The sequence below is a fragment of the Vipera ursinii genome (assembly GCF_947247035.1).
Source record: "Vipera ursinii genome assembly, chromosome: Z".
NCBI classification, from domain to species: domain Eukaryota; kingdom Metazoa; phylum Chordata; class Lepidosauria; order Squamata; family Viperidae; genus Vipera; species Vipera ursinii.
In genome coordinates, this window is record NC_139517.1 from 14965854 (window position 1) to 14986191 (window position 20338).

Genomic DNA, 20338 nt, shown 5'->3' on the forward strand with positions numbered 1-20338 from the left:
ATTGCAGTTGTGTGATTGTGGGACCCTGCAAATGTCCACAAATTACTGACTACCCAAATGTGATCATGTTACCATGAGGAGGAGGCCTCCAGCTGTTGGAACTTTGAATCTTGGTTGTAAATTCCTTTTTGGGAAGTCTGTTGTAACTTTGCAGTTATAAGTCCAGGACTACCTGTATGTAATTTTCCTTTGCTGATGTCTGAACTAAGTAACTCTGATGGGGGGTGGAGGGAAAGGGGGAGAAGAGCAAGGTTGAAGGGATATAAAACTTGCCCAACAAAGGCAGCCACTTTGTGAATCACATCCATGAACTACAAAGCATTCCTTGGTTTACGATCACAACTGAGCCCAAATTTTCTGTTGTTAAGCGAGGCAGTTGTTAAATGAGTTTTGCCCCATTTTACAGCCTTTACAGTTGTTAAGCAAATCACTGGTTGTTAAGTGAACCATGTGGTTGTTAAGCGAATCTTGCTACATTGTTTTTGGATGGAGGTTGACAAATCTTCCAGAAGATATGCAAACAAGTCCTGTCATTTGGGTTCCAGAAAACTGATAGATCTGTATTCAGAAACAGCAGTTACTTGAGTGGCAGGTTTTGACCCTGTCACTTGGACCACTTGAAGGGTAGCCTAGGCTAGTGGTGGGATTCAGCCGGTTCGCACCATTTCGGCAGAACTGGTAGCTAATTTTTTATTGCCTAGGCCAGGGGTAGGCAACCTCGGCTCTTTTATGACTCATGGACTTCAACTCCCAGAATTCCTGAGCTGGCTCAGGAATTCTGGGAGTTGAAGTCCATGAGTCATAAAAGAGCCGAGGTTGCCTACCCCTGGCCTAGGCCCTGAACGGACCTCCGGAAGCGGCATCCACACAGAGAACCAGTTGTTCACATATTTGAATCCCACCACTGGCCTAGGCCCTAGAACTTCCACCTCAGGTGCCTACTCATCTTTACCTAGGGCTGCCTCCTCCTGTGAAGAGTGTTGATGGTGCTTTTCCCCTGGGAACTGGTGCAGGGTGGACAGGAAAAGAAAAGCAAGGGAATCTATCAATGGTTGCCCTTAAATTGTGCTGCAGTAAAGCTGTGCAGATAGATCACTTGCATGCCTCATTACTGAGGGCGATTTAGAGCTTGGCCATTAGGGTAATGCAAATTACGCCGGCATATTTTTCTGCACACTGGAGGAATATACATTAATGAGGCTGTGAAAAAGAGCTTTACAGCTTCCTTTGTCTGTAGTGGGTTGCTGAGCCCTAACTTTAAAATTATTGCATTATATCACTGTGTGGAAGTTGAAGCTTTCAGACAGAAATCACAAGCCCTTTTTTAGAAGAGAAGTAGCTTTGAAACCAGGACCGTCTGATAAAAAAATAATTGTTGGTCTGAATAAAGAGGACAATCTTTTCCATATTTTCATACCTACCGTATGTTGCGCTGAGTTTAATGATGGCTTGTTCCTGGTATAAATAAGATTGCATCCTGAGATCTAACTGCATTTGGAATTTAGGAACATCTTGCTCATTCCATAATCCATAGGGCTACATAATCCTAATCTTAATATCTTTTGGATAAATTTGGTTTGATTCTCTTTTTTAGAGTATTCTTTTTGGTTTCTCCATCTTTGTGATTTCTTTTTTCAGAAGTCAACACATGATGATGCACATTTTTGGAGATATTTTTGCAGTCTTCCCTTGTAAAAATGGGATTTGCACAATATTTTCCAAATATGCCTCTCCCTCTCTCTGTGTGTATGTGTGTGTGTGTGTGTGTGTGCATTTACTAATACCCACATTTTTTTTATAATGCTTTCAGACAGGAGAACTCTATTACAAAATTTACAAAAAGGTGTAAGTGACCGTGTTTGCACATTAATTTGAAATTGCAGATTAGGTAAATTAAATTAAAATGCAAATTTAACAAAGATTTCTGTTCCTAATGTTTTTAAGCCACTCTAGGATCCAATTATAGAGCAATGCCCTTTGGGTCCAGCCTCACCTCCCTGTTAATGCATACATTTTCTCTGAATTTTTATTGATGCCCCTCCCATTAAGTTCATTCTTTTCTTTCTTCCTTTGCATCCTTCACATTTAACAGGAACAATGCAATGATTGCAAACAGATTTTTTCCTATTAATTTCCAAATGTCAGAAGACTATCCTAGGTTGAAGCCCAGAAAAAAATGAAGCATCATGCTGGTTGAGATTAGAGGCCTATCCAATCCCTCACTGGCCAACCAACTTACCAACCAACCCACCTACCTACTTACCTCTGTGAAGTTTATTAGCAGGACAAAAGGGCTGCAGTAGTTTTTGGTTGTGTCCCAAGCATGCCTTTGATATCGGGTCTGTGTATCTGTGTATGTGTGTATTTAGCATGATATAGTAGCAACTGCCAATCATCTTATCCTCCAGTGTATTTATCTCTCTTTCTTTCAGGCTCCAAAAACCAAGGAACATATGCTGAGCTACTTCTAAAGAGCTTCTTTCATTGTTCCTCACCTATAGACTAAACTCTTGCTAGCGTACTTTAAAGATATACTCCAGGAACTTCTAGGAAAGAGCTGTCTTGAGCATCTTCCAGACTATCTAAACGTCATTATCTTTTTGCCTCTACAGTGCAGCCCCTCCTTCCTGGGAATCCAGACTACATTTGCCACATCTGCTCAAAAATTGCTTAGTTTTGGGGGAGGGTAAACCAGCTTAACTCAGAGGCATCTTTCATTTGCAAACATGTCCCAGCAGCTCAAGGATGTTGCTTTTGATCTCCAACAGCCATCATTTGGTGTTAGGTGTCCTGGCTGTTTTCCTCCTTAACATGCACTGTAATGCACTGACCTTATATGCTGTAATTACTTGCTTGTGTTTAAACTGTTTGTAAATGGCTGACTTTACTTGCATGTCTTGTAATGGTTGCTGGGCTGAACTAGACTGGCTGTCTCCTGCCGGTTAAGTAAGTGTTTGGGCGGGAAACTGCTGCTTTAAATCTTATTGGTTGCCGCCTAGAGGCCAATCGTATAAATAGATGCGCAGCAACTATTAGTCTGCTTCTGTTATGTTCTGACTCTCAATAAAGTCTGTTGCTGTTTGAACCCTTTGTCTTGCTCAATGCCTGCAAGAACCGAATACATAACACGACCCATGTTCATTTTCAAGTGAGTGCAACTTGGGGTCTTTCTCAACCATCCCATCAATGTTATAGGGAACCCCTAGAGATGGGATCAGTCTGGCACCTATGGGTCATTTTAGCCAAGCCTCCTCTGGCCCTTGCTGGGCAGTCTCCTGGGACCCATTCTGGATTCTCCCCTTGTACCCATCAGGTCTATGAACTCTTCCTTGATTTGGAGAACTAAGCCTGAACGACCAATGGCGGGAAATGTGCTTTATGATGAAACTAGAGTGAGAGAGTGGAATCTCTGCCCTCTTTTGTCACCTGTTCAGGATGCTTTTAAATGTAATTTAGAGCAGGGATGTCCAACTTTCCACAAATTTTAAGATCTGTGGACTTCAACTCCCAGAATTTTTGTTGGCTGGGGAGTTCTGGGAGTTGAAGTCCACAAGTCTTAAAGTTGCCAAGGTTGGATACTCCTGGTTTAGAGCTTTTCTGAAGTAGTCCCCAAAATGTTTCCTGCTCTTGTCTATGCAAGGTGCATCTGCATAGACATTTGTATGCACAGGCAAAGCCCCATTTTGGACAAGATCACCCAGTGATGCAACCTATGACACACACGTTAAAAATGATATGGTACGACATTTTAGGTGACATGCCAGCATTCACCAATTATAACTATTATCCCTGTTTGAGTTATCAAAGAAACTGAATAAACAAAAATATGTGACCCAGAGCTTAAAATGGATTCTCACCATACAAATCATCAGATGAACTGTCACCCTCAGGATTGTGATTGGTGGTGACGTGAAAAGGTCAACAACTTGCAAAATAGGGACATGGCAGGCACGTAGTTTAGTTCTCTTCCACCTGCTGCACTGGGTGGCTGTTTGTGCAGCAAAGCTCATTTTCAAGGCATAAGCACAGAAGATATTTGTGACTATAGTCTCCAAAATTGCACTATCAGCAATCATACGAAATCAGCGTTTACATTTGTGTGAACAAGAAGTGCATTGAATTATCCATGGATATGTAAAGAATTGTTTCTCTTGTTCAGGGGTAACACACCAGCAGCATCAAGTTAAGCATTTTCTGAATTTTTGACATGCCAAGTCCAAAGGTTTCATCATCACTACTCTATGCTTTCTGAACAGCCAGCTTGCACAGGCAGAGTAGGAACAATGTGAGTTAGTTTAACTGTACTGGAAAGATTGGGAGTTAAGAACCTAATGGAGCATTTTATGCCTATTGAATTCATTTTAACAGAACTTGATGTTCATAATCGTTATTTATGGATAGGGATTTCTCCCAAATGTTTATGAGTTCATATGCCTCTTTAGCTGTTTAGCTCAGCAGGATTCAGAACGCAAAACATTACTGAATCAACCCAATTCTATGTAGAAGGATGACCCATAGATGCCGTTTAACTGTAAAGCCTTTACAGTTAGTCCTCAACTTACGACCACAATTGCGCCCAAAATTTATGTTGTTAAGCAAGACAGTTGTTAAGTGAGTTTTGCTCCATTTTACGAACTCTCCTGCCACAGCTGTTAAGTGAATCACTGCAGTTGTTTAGTTGGTAAACATGGTTGTTAAGTGAATCTGGCTTCCCTAATGACTTTGCTTGTCAGAAGGTAACAAAGGGGGATCACATGACTCTGGGCCACTGCAAATGTCATAAATACGAGTCCGTTGCCAAGCATCTGAATTTTAATCATGTGACAGTGGGGATGCTGCAACGGTCTTAAGTGTGAAAAATGGTCATAAGACACTTTTTTCAGTGCCATTGTAACTTCAAATGGTTAATAAACAAATGATTGTAAGCCGAGGACTCTAAAACTGTTGTAATGATCTGTGTACTACATCAGCAATATTAAAAAGGAAGTGAGTTAAATAAGAAAAATTTCTAAGCACTCTTAGACCTTCACCAGCCCCACTCAAAAGAGATATCAAGCTGTTTCTTGTTATGACTTCACTTCTTTGAATAAAGCAATCAGGACAAATTTGCTAACCTTTTATTATCAAGAAATGCCATCCAGCTCAAAGGGAATTCTTTATATGGAACATTTTTCTGTCAGTCTTACATTCCAAAATCGCTGCATTTCTCAAGGGTTTCAATTTAGCTTTAGTTAAATTGTATTATTTAGTTTCCTGAATATCTGATATGACGATGATGGGAAAGGTCAGACCTATTTGAAATTTTAGTGGCTCTTGACACCACAACGTCTGAGAAGTTCTGTTTTATTGGCATTACAGTAACTTGCTGTGTTTAATAATATCTTTTGACACAATGCAGCTTTTTAAAAATGACTTGACACATTACAGTTCTTAACTACTGCGATAGCTTTTGTTTCAAAGGTCTCACTGGAAGAGTTTTGTCAGAACTGGTTCTTGACTAATTTAGACATCATCCTTGAAAAATGCCAAACTCATGACCAAAGGAAATCTGACTATTAGCTGATACCAATTTTGAATGCGGCTGTGAAAAACGCTTGCCCCAAAATACTGGGTTTTGAACAGATGACCAAGACAGATGCTTTAGTCCTCTGTTGAAACTCAAAGTCTTATTCTTTATCCTATCCTATCCTTATCCTTCCTCCCATGAAGGGAGAGAAGGAAAACAGAGCCAGGGGACACCTCCATTCTCCATCTGTGTTATGTGGTAAATAACAACAGCACCATTTTTTTTGAGATTTGTCCCTGTGGCAGGATAGAGTTTGCTAGTGAAGAGTAGCATATGTTCTGCCCAGCTAGTCTCCTGATGGCTCAGGGTGCTATAACTTAATCAGCAGCTTCCCATGCCCAAATATTTTCCATTACCTAATTCATCCAAAACCAAGTTTCTAGTTCAGCTGAGTTCCTCTATCTTGTAAAGAGGGGATAATATTTAATTTAATTTAATTTAATTTATTGAATTTATATACCGCCCTTTCCCGAAGGACTCAGGGCGGTTTACAGGGTATAATTTTTAAAACATTAATACAAAAATTAAGACCAATTTAAAAAAGATTAAACTAAGTCCCTGCAACATGTAAAACCCCAGTTAAAACCCAATTAAAATTAATATCTCAACCCATGGGTCTGTCACAAGGATGAATGAGGGGGTCATCGATATGCAGAACTAAAACTTCAAAATCAAAATCAGTTCCAGTTTAAGCTCAGCCTTTTGTACCCAAGGGAGTTTCTGTGGGACTCTGAAACTCAGTTTGGGTTTGAGGTTTTTTTTTATTTTTTTATTTATTTATTTTTATTACATTTATATCCCGCCCTTCTCCAAAGACTCAGGGCGGCTTACAAGCTTAGCAATAGCCTTCATTCTATGTATATGCCTGCTTGTTAGGGCTTTCACATACACCCCAAGCGGCATTATTACAAAGTCAGCTTATTGCCCCCAACAATCTGGGTCCTCATTTTACCTACCTCGGAAGGATGGAAGGCTGAGTCAACCTTGAGCCTGGTGGGATGCGAACCTGCACTAATTGCAGGCAGCTGGTGTTACTTAAGGAGGCGTTAGCCCACTGCTCCACCCATTCAGGCCTTTTCCTGCCTGTTTCTTCACCCACTTTCCCATCACCTCTTTGGCTTAGATACCTCAGCATTTTCCATGCTTGCTTTGTTGCTGGAAACTTCGCAGTTTATGTGCCCAAGCATCCCTCCAGAGCAGAGCAAGGCTGTTTTTGTCAAGGATTAGCCGGGCAGGGTCAGGTGACTCAGCATCATTGCCGATGATAAGGTAAAATTTGCCCACTTGGAGGTGGAGGCACCGGCAGGCCAAATCTTGTTCTGGTACCCAGAGTGGCTGCTCTCCCCGACGAATAGGCACGCGACGCTGGCGGTAGACAGTGAGGACTGAGGCTGTAAATTGCCACCATGTTCCAGACTTCTCTAAGGCCAACAGCTGGGCCCGGAGAACTGCCATCAGTATTGTGAAGGTCACCAAAAAAAAAGAGAGAGAAAAAAACCTATCAGGAAGTGAACTGTTATGTGATCCTGCCCTATTTCTGGAGCTATGACATCACTCCTTTTACAAGTTCTTTTTTATTCCCGCCCCCTAAGCAGTACCATCTAAGACTCCAGTTTGTAACTCCATGCTATCATCACTAGGCACGTCATCTCTGGGGACAGCAGTGTTTCCCAGCAAATGGATGTTTTAACAGAGGATGTATCAGGGGGCCACAGCATCACCTTCTGCATGAAGACTATTAATTTCATATATTCTATATTTCCTGGATTGATTCTGTGGGTAGTCCTCAAATTACAATTCATTTAGTAACAGTTCAAAATTACACTGGCCCCGAAAAAAGTTACTTAGGACTGGTGTTTCACACTTACAACTGTTGCAGCATGCATGATTGGAACTCAGAGGCTTGGCAACTGACTCATATTTATGATGGTTGCAGCGTCCCAGGATCATGTGATCACCATTTATGACCTTCTGACAAGCAAAGTCAATGGGGAAACCAGATTCACTTTACAACCGTGTTGCTAACAACTGCAGTGATTTGCTTAACAACTGTGGCAAGAAGGGTTGTAAAATGGGGCGAAACTCACTTAACAACTGTTCTCACTTAGCAACAGAAATTTTGAGCTCAGTTGTGGTCATAAGTCGAGGACTATCTGTATAGTAACACCACTTCCTGGTTGACCATTCCAGTTGTTTTTTGATCACAGTTTTGCAAGCAGGGAAATAATGGACATGGAAATGAGAGATAGTGCATCAATTTGGTGTACAGATAGCCCTTGCTTAATGACCATCATTGGGACTGGCAAATCCATCACTAAGTGAGGCAGCCATTGCCACAGACCTACAACCTCCATTCTGCCTCTGCTGTTAAGCAAATCACCCACATTGTTAGCCAAGCTATCATGTGACAATGATTTACGACTTTACATAGGGCTTCTCCATTAACTTTGCTTGTTGAAATCTGGCTGGGAAGCATCCAAATAGTGATCACATTAACCACAGACTGCTGCAAAGGTCAAACATCCCTGCTTTTTGTGAAGTGCCCAAATTTTAGTCATGGTCATAAGTGAAGACTAGTCAGAAAGTTTTTTTCCCCCAGCACTCTCATAATTTTCAGTGGTTGCTAAACAAGAACAGTTGTTAAACAAGGACTAACTGTGGTGATGAAGGTAATTGGAGTGGGGAGCACCAGGTTCAAATCCAGCCTCAACTGTGGAAGCTGACTGGATGACTTTGGGCCAATATTATGCCTCAGCAGAGTTTGCACACAAGTTATTCTCATGGGGAAAAAAAACCCTGCAGAAGTGTCTTGAGCTCCTGCAAGGAACGGTGGAATCTTAAATAAATAACGAACACTACCGTAATCCTTCTTGCAATAGTTCCTCAAGTTCATGTGGACATGTCTTTGTGGTGCTGTGCAATGGCTCTGACATTCAGTACCTGGTGAACAAAAAACAAACAAACATTTTTCTGGGCAATGTCTGTCCGCAGTTAAAACCAACTATTTGTCTCATGTATTATTTTCATTAGAGCAAGATTAGGCAACCTGTTGTTCTCCTGGTATCTCAGATGCTATCTGGAGCTTATTGGAGTTGTTCGAAAAATGTTGAAAGCCCTGACCTAACTGCCAACTGGATCACCTTGGAGCAAGAACCGTTTCCCTCATACAGGTCCTCCTACCAATTCTCAAGTTGACTTGTCAGCCCCACTAGATAGACCAGGCCTGGAAATCAACTTGAATGGATGGCTAAAACAGAGCTGGCTATAAAGCATCTTGCAACTTCCTCCTGTAACTCTTCCCTCTTCCTATACTCCTGTGAATTAGGGAGGTGTTTGGGCTACTTCTGAATGTTACAGTATATGGACATTCTGGACTTAAAAGAATGCTTCCGCCCAGTGGTTCTCAACCTGTGGTCCACAGACCCCTGGAGGGCCATGATATCATATACGGGGTCTGCGAAGGCTTGAAGAAATGTTATGATTTAAATCTTAAGTTTTGGGGGTTTGTGGCCATGGTCCATGGTCACTGTTGGAAGAAAAGTCTTCATTATGGTTCATCCAAGCTGGGAATAAACACGGCAACGGCTTTGGGAAGAAGGTTGTAGTTTGTTGGAGAGGAAAGCCAGACAGAAAGATGGTTCCAGCAGAAAAGAAGAAGGGCTGACCACATGTAAGGAGTAGGTTTTTATACCCTCTGGATCCTTTTGTTTAGAGTTGCTTCCTGTTCCTGTTTGAAGCTATTTCCTGTGTCATGAACTTTGGACCTGAGTCTGAGTGTGCTCTTCCGGCATTCTGATGGTGATGGGTTGATCCTATTATGTCCAAAGGTCATGTCTTGCTTCCCTGGGGCTGGGGTATGTAGATTTTAGGTGTCTTTGTCTTCTTAATGTTCTGTTGTTGTTGTTAGTTGCGAAGTCGTGTCCGACCCATCGCGACCCTATGGACAACGTTCCTCCAGGCTTTCCTGTCCTCTACCATCTTCTGGAGTCCATTTAAGCTCACGCCTACTGCTTCAGTGACTCCATCCAGCCACCTCATTCTCTCTCGTCCCCTTCTTCTTAATGTTCTAGCTCCAACCTTCCTGATGGTTCACATTGGCATATCTATAGGACTGGTTTTTCTGCTTAGGGAAAGGAGACCTGGGACTATTAAGAAATCTGGGCATGCTTTCCTGGTTCTTCAATATCTTTTAGGAAATATATTTTTGTGCCCTTTTAATATTTCCTTCTCTAGGGAGCTGACTTCCCACACCACAAAAGGTATTTAAAGGGGGTCCACGGTGAAGAAAAGGTTGAAAACCACTGCTTTAGCCTCTTTTATTTGACAGGAAAGCCTGCGTGGCTTTGTGAGCATCATCTTCCTTACTCTTTGCATTGACTGTGAAATTGTTTTCATTTTTTTTAGGGATGAAAAGGGCTCTTCTTCCAGGGATGTGGTTTTCCAACCCTTTGAAAGGAAAAAAAAATAACTGATTTCCTTAGGAAAAGTAAGATAATATTTACACTCTGTCGTCTCACCTGCTTTCCATTCCTGAGGTGGGATAACTGTAGTTGTCATCTCCTCCTGGATTCCTAGGGAGGGTAAGATGTAGAATAATAGATTTGATATTCCCCCCCCCCCACTCCCCCAAAAAGACACATTCCCAGGTCTGAATAAATGAGTTCTATCTGGACATTTGGATAGCTGCGTTTGGGCATCAGTTCCTCGGTCTTGGTTTGAGAACAGAAAAATAAAGGATGTTATACAGAAGGTCCACATCCTAATCACTGCCTCAAATCTGTTGGGAGTTTCCATGATTTCACTAAGGATTCTTCACAACCCTCCCAAGTTGATCTTCATTGTTTTCAGCCCACAGGAAAAAGCTGAATACCAATCAAATGATTACAGGAGCCTGGAGCCTTTGCTCAACTTCCAGAAATCTTTGCTGCAAATTTTCACCCCCCAGGCTGATGCTTTTGAAAGTGATATCGCCAGAAGCTCACAGCTGGGCTGCCCGGCTTCTATGACATCAGTCCACTTGAGATGAGATGTCTGTGTGTATGCTATGCCCTATGATTACCTCATTCAGCATCCCTCCTCATAAAGATCGGGGCTTTACTGGAAAACATGAACCCACTTCCTCATTCATAATTGGGAAGCAATATTTTATTCTGTGGAAGGATGTGCTGGAAGGAGGAGTGGGAAGAATTTGCTGTTAATCGTGGTTGTATGCCACATGGAAAAAAAGAAAGATATTTTGTGGTTTTTTGTGCATGTGCACGTGGAACAAAATTTATTTATCTATTTGCTTCCCAGCTTTGTTATTTTTTATAAATAATTCAAGCTAGTGAACATATCCAACCTGCCTTCCTCCTCTTCCTCTTTTCCTTACAACGACAACCCTGTGAGGTGGGTGGTCAAGCACCTGATCACGTGAATGTGGGGATGCTGTGATAGTTGTAAGAGCAAAGACCTGTTGTAGGTCACTTTATTTTCCACTGCTGTTGTAACTTTGGTTACTAAATGAATGGTAAATTAAGGCAGGGATTACCTGTGTGGATATTTCTTTGATGAAATCAATAGTATCAAAAGAGTGGCAGCTTCTCCATTGAACTTTTTTTTCCTTAAGAAAAAGGTAATTTTGCACCAAAGACCAAATATAGACAAGGACAGAAAGATAAATTCAAGACACATGGAATGATGAGTGGTTATCCCCCTTTATTTGATCCTGACAACAGCCCTAAGCTTGTAAGAAGGTTAGTAGCCCAACTGGATTTTATGCTAGAGAGGAGAGAGATTCCCGGTGGGACCACCATGGGGATTGGGGGAAAAAAAATCAAGATGGCTGCTTTGGCTGTGTTATTGACATTCTAGTTCAGTGATGGCGAACCTTTTAGAGACTGAGTGCCCAAACCCCAACCCAAAACCCACTTATTTATTGCAAAGTGCCAGGGGTGCATCAGCATTATGGTGCCCTTGGGGAGGGGGGTGGCAGGGAGGCACCTCTGAGTGCCACCTCTGGCACGCAAAAACCAGGGGCGCAAAAATGGGCCACCATGCTGCAAGGTGCCAATACAGAGCACTGCACCACGCAAGAATGGGGCAGGGGTAGTGAGTATCACGCAGGCACCAGCCCCGCCCCATTTGCAGCGTGTGCATACTCACAGCCCCGTGCGCACATGCACACCTGCAAAATGCTTCCCCCTCCCTTTTCTTCCAGTCCACCAATCGACAATGGTTGGTGACCTCTGCTCTACCATCTCTACTTGAGCTTGCTAGTCGGCCACTTCGCCTCTTTTTTGCTGGGCGGGGCTCCTGCTCTGGGCAGTGGTGGCAGCCTGATGGACCTGCTGCTGCCGGCAGTGGCGTGCGTGCCAAAAGAGAGGGCTCTGAGTGCCGCCTCTGGCACGCGTGCCATAGGTTCGCCACCATGTTCTAGTTCTTTTTGATGTGTGTTGCATGGCCCTGCTAACCACTCTGAAATGCTAAACAAAGATTTTATGGAGTTTCCTGAAGCCTTCCCTGAAGCTAAGCAATTTAAGAAAAGGGAAACTAGAATCTGTAGATCTTGGCCTCTTGGTTCTTCTTCCCCATTGACCCAAGGGGCAAAGGACACTCTCCATAACTTGATACCCTATAGATGTTGTAATGTATTGGCCTTTTGTCTATGTTGTAGTGTTTGCTCTTGTTGCACTGCTTGATAATTGCTTGCATTCAATTGCTAAGTACTAGTTCATGCATATGTTGCTAGCCAGTCCAGACTGGTTGTCTCCAGCCGGCTAAGTAGGTCTTTGGGCAGGAAACCTATGCTTCAAACCTATTGGTCGCCACCTATCGGCCAACCATATAAATAACTGCGCAGCAGCTACCTTGCTGTTTCTGTTATGTTCTGACCTTCAATAAAGCCTCTTGCTGTTTTGAACCTTCCGTCTCGCTCAATGCCTGCAAAGAACCAGCTACACAACAGATGTATTGGGAGTGCTAATCCTATGCTTATTCAGGCATCGCGGTGTGTCACTTGGAAAGTGCCAGGTTGGGGGAGGTTGCACTAAGGTGCTTCATTCTCAAATTGGCCCCAAGAAATGAATTGTTGTCCAGGTGTGGACTGGGCTGTCCCAAAAGGCTGACATGGAAGGAGGTTTAAGGAAGAAGAAAGCTTACGAATGCAGGGTATGTGAGCGCTGCGGCTTTGCTGGAAACCCTGGGCACATCGATTGCAGGTCAGGCCAGTGACTCCATTCTTGCACTGGCACTCTCCAGTGGTCTGGTTGCAAATGGCCCCAGTTGCCCCAATAGGATGACATTGGCAAGCTGGAAAGAAAAAAGAGGAGGAGTTATGGAAGGAGAATATGTACTTGGCCATCTCCGCAATAATCTATCCAACCTGACTTTTTTTAGTTAAAAGGTGTGTGTGCCTTTTACAGGAATGCAAGCTTTCTCAGTGCTGTGACTTTAAGAGAGAAAGCTCCAAAACTCTCTCTCTTGACCATAGTGTGGATTCACACATCGGAGTAAGCCATGGTTTTGCTTTTTAACCATGATTTGCTGACAAGCCACAGTTGCCTAGATTCAAATGCTGCCTATGCTCGAATCCATCTCCAATGGATTCATTCATCCTTCAGGGGTGTCAAACTGCTGGCCCGCTGGCCGGATGCATAATCTGAAAGCCGTGCCCACCCCATTGCGCAATGTCATGTGACGTCGCGAGTTTGACATGTCTGACTGAGCATAGAGGATGGATAACAGCAAACTTAAAAGAAAACAAAGTTTCCTAAAGAATACATCCTAGATTTTTTTACTCAGTGGAATCCAAAAAAGAGCTACCATAACAATCCTCATCCCCTTCACCACACTACATTTCCCAGGTTTCATAGCAAAGGAAGGCCTGGTCATTACATCAACCTTGGAGACAAGTTTCAAAGCAAAGGAATAAGCTTGAAGTATTTAGAAGGCAACCCAACAGGCCTTCACAGAAAATATGAATTTTGTACAGGGCAGGCTTTTTTTCCCATTGTAACCATTGCAAGCCTTATTCAGATGACTTTGATTCTCTGTATACACTCCAGGGTGAGTCCAGAACATTGAAAAAGTTAGAATGGTGGCCATAACCATTTGATTAAAACCACACCTTGTTTTAAAAGGTGTCATTACCCTATAAAAATGGTGAGGCTTTGATTGTATGGACCCTTTTGGGACCGTCTCCTTTTTGTGAGAATTTCAGGGAGACTTATAAACTTACTGACCCCAGACTCTTGGTTGACTGTTCAAGTATCACAGATTTCACATCCCAGGGAGGATAAGAGGAGATTGCTAAATCAATTTTTGGTTTTTGCAATGGTGCCCCTCTCTTTTCCAGGAATATGCATTGTAGCCCTTTTCCTAAGCATGGTGGAGACAAAAACTCCATCTTATGAACAATTAGAGAATCAGTTTGTTCTAGTGGTTCAGGCACCAGGCTAGAAACAAGGAGACGGTGAGTTCTAGTTCCATCTTAGGCTTGACAGCTGGCTGGGTAACTTTGGGCCAATCACCAGGAAACAGTGAGTTCTAGTCCTACCTTAAGCATGAAAGGTGTCTGGGTGAATTTGGGCCAGTAACTCTCTCTCAGTCCAACCCACCTCATAGGATTGTTGGTCTGAGGAAGATGGGTGTAGGAAATGACTAGGTCGAGCCAGAAGGGAGGGATCAACTGTGTCATCGGTCTTGATTCCCTTCGTGCCCACAAGAAATGGAACCAACTGCCGGTGGAGCTCCGGATGGCACCAGACCTCCGAACTTTCCGTCGTGACCTGAAGACCCACCTATTCGAAATAGCTGGTCTGGCCTGATGGGGATGGGTTTTAATAGTTGTTTTAGACTTGTTCACTGTTTTTAACTGGGCATGGGTTTAATCTTTTTTTTAATTTTTGTATTGTCTTTTTTATATATGCCCTGTGAACCGCCCTGAGTCCCCACCAAGGAGAAGGGCGGTATATAAATTAAATAAAACTATAAACTATAAACTATAAATCTAAGTCCAGCCCACCTTGAATTCCACTGACTTTTATCTACTGCCTATTTGCTTTGACCATTAGTAGTTCAGATTTTTGTAGAGAGCATAGGTCTGCAATAAACCTTTGCATTCACTTGAACTGCATGGACTTTTCCCATGCTTCACAATGGGCAGTTAAGAAATATGAAAACTAAGATAAGATAACCTTTATTGTCTTTCTTTACTGTGGGCACAACAGCACACATCAAAAATGAAATTTAGTTGCCCGCTCTCAAAGTGGAACACATACATGACACACACCTAACCATACTATATACACATATGTATAGACCCACACCCCTACGTATACATAACAAATAAATATTAAATATTGAATACTGTCCATCTTAAATATATAATGGAAGGAGGAAGCTTGAGAGTTCACAAGGTTAATGCTGTATGGAATGAAACTATGGCTGAATCTGGATGTTTTGCTACCGATACCACGAAGCCTCCTCCTCCCAGAAGGTAACAAGGAAAACAGGTCTTGAAGAGGATGAGTCGTGTCCCAGATAATCTTACGGACCCTGCTCAAGCAATGCTTCTGTGCTATGTCCTGGATGGAGGGGAGGGAACTGCCAATGATCTTTTCGGCCATCCTCACCACTCTCTGCACCGCCTTCCTGTCTGAAGCAGTGATGCTTCCAAACCAGGCTGTGATGCTGTATGACAGGATGCTCTCGATTGTTCCCCTGTAGAGAGTGGTCAGGACAGGGGAAGGAAGATGTGTTTTTCTCATGCGACGCAGAAAATGCAGGCGCTGCTGTGCCTGCTTCACCAGTTTCTCACTGTTGAGCAACCAAGCCAGCCTACTCGTTAGCTGCACACCCAGGAATGTGATGCTGGTAACCATCTCCACAGGTGAATCATTTATGCACAGAGAAGTGTGACTGTGTCTGCCTTTTCTGAAATTGACAATGATCTCTTTGGTTTTTCCATTATTTAAAACTAGGCTGTTTTCCTTACACCAGTTTACAATATAATAATATAATATAATATAATATAATATAATATAATATAATATAATATAATATAATATAATATAATATAATATAATATAATATAATATAATATAATATAATATAATATAATATAATATAATATAATATAATATAATATAATATAATATAATATAATATTATAATATAATATAATATAATATAATATAATATAATATAATATAATATAATATAATATAATATAATATAATATAATATAATATAATATAATATAATATAATATAATATAATAAATAGGAAGAAGTACTGTAATATTAGGTATGTTTGCCGCCTTCGGCTACCTATGAAGTAATAAAGGCGGGATAAAAAAAATCTTCCTTATTGATAAAGAACTGAAAACACCAGAACGAGAAAGTTGTATTTGCAAGATAAGGTCAAAAAAGTCAAGATGACAGCCATTACTGTGTGACTGAAGCTCTGCTCCTTTTTATAAGTGACACCTATTCCTTTCTCATAAAAAGAGAGCAGGCTTTGATCAGATATGCAACGCCGCCATCTTGACTTCTTTGAGCCCCCTTCTTGTCCCTTCTGACAAGGATGCTCTGGGTTTCAGGACCTGACCCACCTTTGCAGGCTCTGTGGCTGCTGATGGGGTGGCTGAAGTCACGCTTAAAGCCTGGTGAGCAATACTGACAGTGGCGCCCTGCTGTGTGGTGTCGACAGTTCAAGCAGATCCCTCCACTCTGGCGCCCTGAAAGTTTGAAAAGCTCCATGCTGAAGCGGCAGCGATGGGAATGGCGGTTGCAGTTGCAGGCTGAGGACACAGGAAGGAGGTTCATCAGTTCAGGAAGCTTTCTCCGTCCATGCCCAAAACCTCTTTCCATCCCACCTCTGGACCACCACCAGTATACCCAGTCCTCCAAGCCAGAGGGGGTCCAGAGGGATGGAATGGGTCAAGAAATCCAGATCCTGGCTGCTACAGGGTGATCAAACCCAGTATTTTTTTTAACATACATTGTTCAGCTCTCCAACACTGGAATTTTTTAAGAAGAGAGTGGACAGCCATTTGTCCGAAATGGTATAGGGTTTCCTGCCTGAGCAGGGGGTTGGACTAGATGACCTGCAAGGTCCCTTCCAAATTATTATTATTATTATTATTATTATTATTATTATTATTATTATTATTATTATTACTACTACTACTACTACTACTACTACTACTACTACTACATAGGTTAAGCTCACTCTGCCCCGACCTTTTTGACCTTTCAGAAATCCCTTGTAATGTGTTTTTTTCAACAGACCTGGGTATCTCCTGAGGAGAGAAATCACATGTGCTTGTTGCCTCAGTGGTTGCTGATTCTAACTTTCTCACAATCTTGTTTTTAATTCATGTTTAATAAATGTAATTGTTTTAAGAGATCTGTAAAACAGGCAGTCCTCAACTTATAACCATTCAAAGTTACAATGGCACTTGCAAGTGTCACAGCATATCCCCTCAGTCATGTGATCAAAATTCCTGCACTTGACAACCAGCATGTATTTACAACGGTTGCAGCATCCTGCCGTCACCTGATCATCACGACATGCAACCTTCCCAGCTGGCTACTGAGAGGCAGAGTCAAAGAGGGAAGCTGGATTTGCTTAACAACTGCATGATTCACTTAATAACTACACTGATTAGCTTAATAACTGTGGTAAAAAGGTTGTAAAATTGAGCCTGACTCTCTTAATAACCGCCATGCTTTGCAACAAAAGTGCTGGTCCCCATTGTGGTTGTAGATTGAGGACTGCTTGTATTGGCAACATGGGGAGCAATCCAACTTAATAAATACATAATACACGCATGTGTTAGAAGGGTTGCCATATATATTTGATCAATATCTAAATAATAAAGAAATAAATAGGGCCGAGCTTTGATCATATCACAACCATCCTCTGACCTTTTTTAAAAAAACGTTACCCCATGAACAACCCTCCAGTGTTAGGAATTTTTATCCCCACCCAAAAACAATCAAATGCTTTAAATCAGGGATCCCCAATCTCCGGTCTGTGGATTGGTACCGGGCCGCGGCATGCCAGCAACCGGTCCGCACAAACAAGCAATGCCCCATCCGCGGGATGCAGGCAGCACACAAAACCACGCACTCTCCGATCCGCAGAAAAACCTCTCTCCACGGAACCGGTCTCTGGTGCCCAAAAGGATGGGGACCTCTGCTTTAAATGATTACCAGTTCACTGCTCGTGGGTACCAAGATATCTTTGGTGTCCCTAAGTGGCATCAAGGGAATCCTCAAATAAATTGAAAAGTGGATTAGAGCGTTTTTTAAAAAGGGCCATTTCACAAGATTTCAGTGTTTTCACATGAGATCTTATCTTTATCCAAATAAAGATGCTAGGTTTTAGGAGGTTTTGGTGAAATTGCTGACCTCATTAAATGTTGAACTTAAAAAAAAAAGAACAGATTGGAGACAGTCCAGTAATGATCCTAAAAATGCCTGAAAAGATTGCTCTAAGATTTTGAGGGCCAAATTGTCACACAATTTTGGTAGAACTACAACCCAATTTGGCTATTCTTCTTTTTTTGGGGTGTGTGTGGGGGGAAATCTTTTAAAATGAAGACAATTCATGAGATGTTAGAAATTCTTTTTAAAAATTATTTCTGGGGATCTGAAAAGATGGCTAGACCCTGTCCTAAATAGACCAACAGCAGAGTGGATATGTATATATTTTTCTGGAAAAATGCCCATGGCAAAATCTTTCCAGCTTTAGGCTGGGAAGGACCATGTGCAAATGGGGCTTTATTTCTGCAGAATTCCAAAGAGCAGATCCCAGTTCTGGACACATAATGTTCTCAGCCATGGGTGCCCTATCTTCCCCACAGTCTCACCCACACATTCATGAGCATCTTTGGGGGTTGCCCTTTGCCAGGGCCTATCCCAGTAGAACGTTTTGCAGATGTCACATTCAGGGCCGGCTGTGTTGTGCCGACAATCACACTGAGGTACCCCTTCATCTTTCCCAGCTGTGCATCGTGAGGCATGTCCATTGCATTTACATCTGCCTCCAACCTGCAGCTCAGCTACTCCATAGGAGGCCTCTTTCCTGCGCAACCCCAGAGTCCGGGCTGAGTGCATGCGGTCAAAGGACATGCGGAGGTCGGTAGCGGTCACCCAGTCCTGGAGGACAGGACTATACTCGAACCGCTGGGATGAAGGGCGGCCTGCAAGAGGCATGAAGGCCACCAGCCCTCCGGTGAGGGGCTTGAGGGCTGTTTGAGCCTCGATGCAAACAGCTTCATGCTCCATGCTTTTCACAATGGTGGTGGTTGGGGGCAGATGGTAACGCCGCCAGCAGTGGCTGGAATAGAACTGAAAAGGTACCCAACTGCGTCCATAGTCCATAGACTTGTAAATGGCCAAAGATTCTGGTCGTGGGGAGCAGAACCGCAGAGCCACGTAAAGGATTTCCATTCGCCGGCCTAAAGCCAAAGTAAGCGTGGCATTGGCTGTTGGCTGAGACCACCAACACGTCCTATCCCCATCATGGTCTGTGAGCTGCTCTGACCGGTGGCTATGTTCTTGGCAACCTTGGCAGAATTTGGAGGCTGGGTCGGTTGAATCTTGAAAGGTGCAGAATCGCCCAGAAGGACTGCTACACGTACTGGAGGCTTCCACCAGACGACCCGATGCCAGTTCGGACAGCTCAGGCAGGCAGTATTGTGGGCGCTGGTTGGCATTGTAGCAAGGGTCACGAGGGTCGGGAGTTTGGCCCAGAAGGAACGGAAGGAAAACTGCAACACCCCATGGGAAGTGAAGCATCTCTGGGGAAAGGCGTCTGGATTCAACAGCTCATCACCTGGAAGATGAAAAGGTAATAGCTGACATGAAAAAAAGAGCATTCTGTTCTTCCTTGCCCCTTTTTCCTATTTTCTACCTGTTGTTTCCAAAAACAATAGAGCAGGGGTGTCAAACTCAATTTCATTGAGGGCCGCATCAGCATTGTGGTTGCCCTCAGGGGGCTGGGTGGGTATGGCCAGGATGGGCGTGGCCTACTGGGTGGGCGTGGCTAGAGTGCGTATGGCCTACTGGGTGGGCGTGGCCAGCTCTACATCGTTCGCATCAAGGGTGCCTATGGGGGCCTGGGCAGGAGTGGGACAGATCTGAGGGTCTCTGGCAGGAGGAGGGTCTCTGGGCCAGGGCCAAGTCAGTGGGGGCTGTTCCCTCACTGTTTCCAGGATGGCTTCGCAGGCCGCATGAAACCACTTTGCGGGCCGGATCCGGCCCCTGGGCCTTGTGTTTGACATGTCTGCAATAGAGGTAGGGAGGGAGAGAGAAGCAAACTAAAGCTCATGTGATAAAGATATGAAACTATGATGCTGAAGATGTTTGATGATAGTAAAGCTCCACAAATTTGTCCCTGTTGAGGAGTTCAGCTGCCATAATTCCCAGCCAACATGGCCTTCATCTCCTATCTCTGACATTTCAAGCATTCTGTGGGTGGTCACCACTAGTATGGAGATCAATGCACATGGTTTTCTCACTTCAAAAGTTGTTAAGGCACCGGCTCTGGGCTCTCTGATCATTTGTACCATACTAATTCACACACATGGACGTCTCCCGCTACCCTCTTGCCTCTGATCAAAACAACTTTCTCTAATTGAGAACATACACCCAAGAGCCAAGCAGATGAGGTTTTAATGAGCATGAGTAAATAGCTTTCAACTCTCTTTTCACAGTTGAGGCATGGTTGGGAATTGGCCCAACGCAAGGGCCTGGTGGATGGGTGGGGTGGAGGAGTCGG

The 20338-nt window shown here is 43.2% G+C and overlaps 2 protein-coding genes across 2 annotated transcripts in view; one reads left to right on the forward strand and one right to left on the reverse strand.

The window, feature by feature from the left end:
* The window catches only part of RPL28 (ribosomal protein L28), a 532136-nt gene that overhangs the window by 131188 nt on the left and 380610 nt on the right, over positions 1–20338 (forward strand). The window lies entirely within an intron of this gene.
* Positions 6695–19356, reverse strand: LOC310649989 (netrin-1-like; the record flags this gene model as incomplete). The annotated part of the gene is made up of 6 exons (XM_083378822.1): positions 6695–7014; positions 8426–8506; positions 10084–10137; positions 12707–12856; positions 16161–16349; positions 18426–19356. The coding sequence occupies 6 exons, from the start codon at positions 19354–19356 to the stop codon at positions 6695–6697; spliced, it is 1725 nt and encodes a 574-aa protein (XP_083234948.1).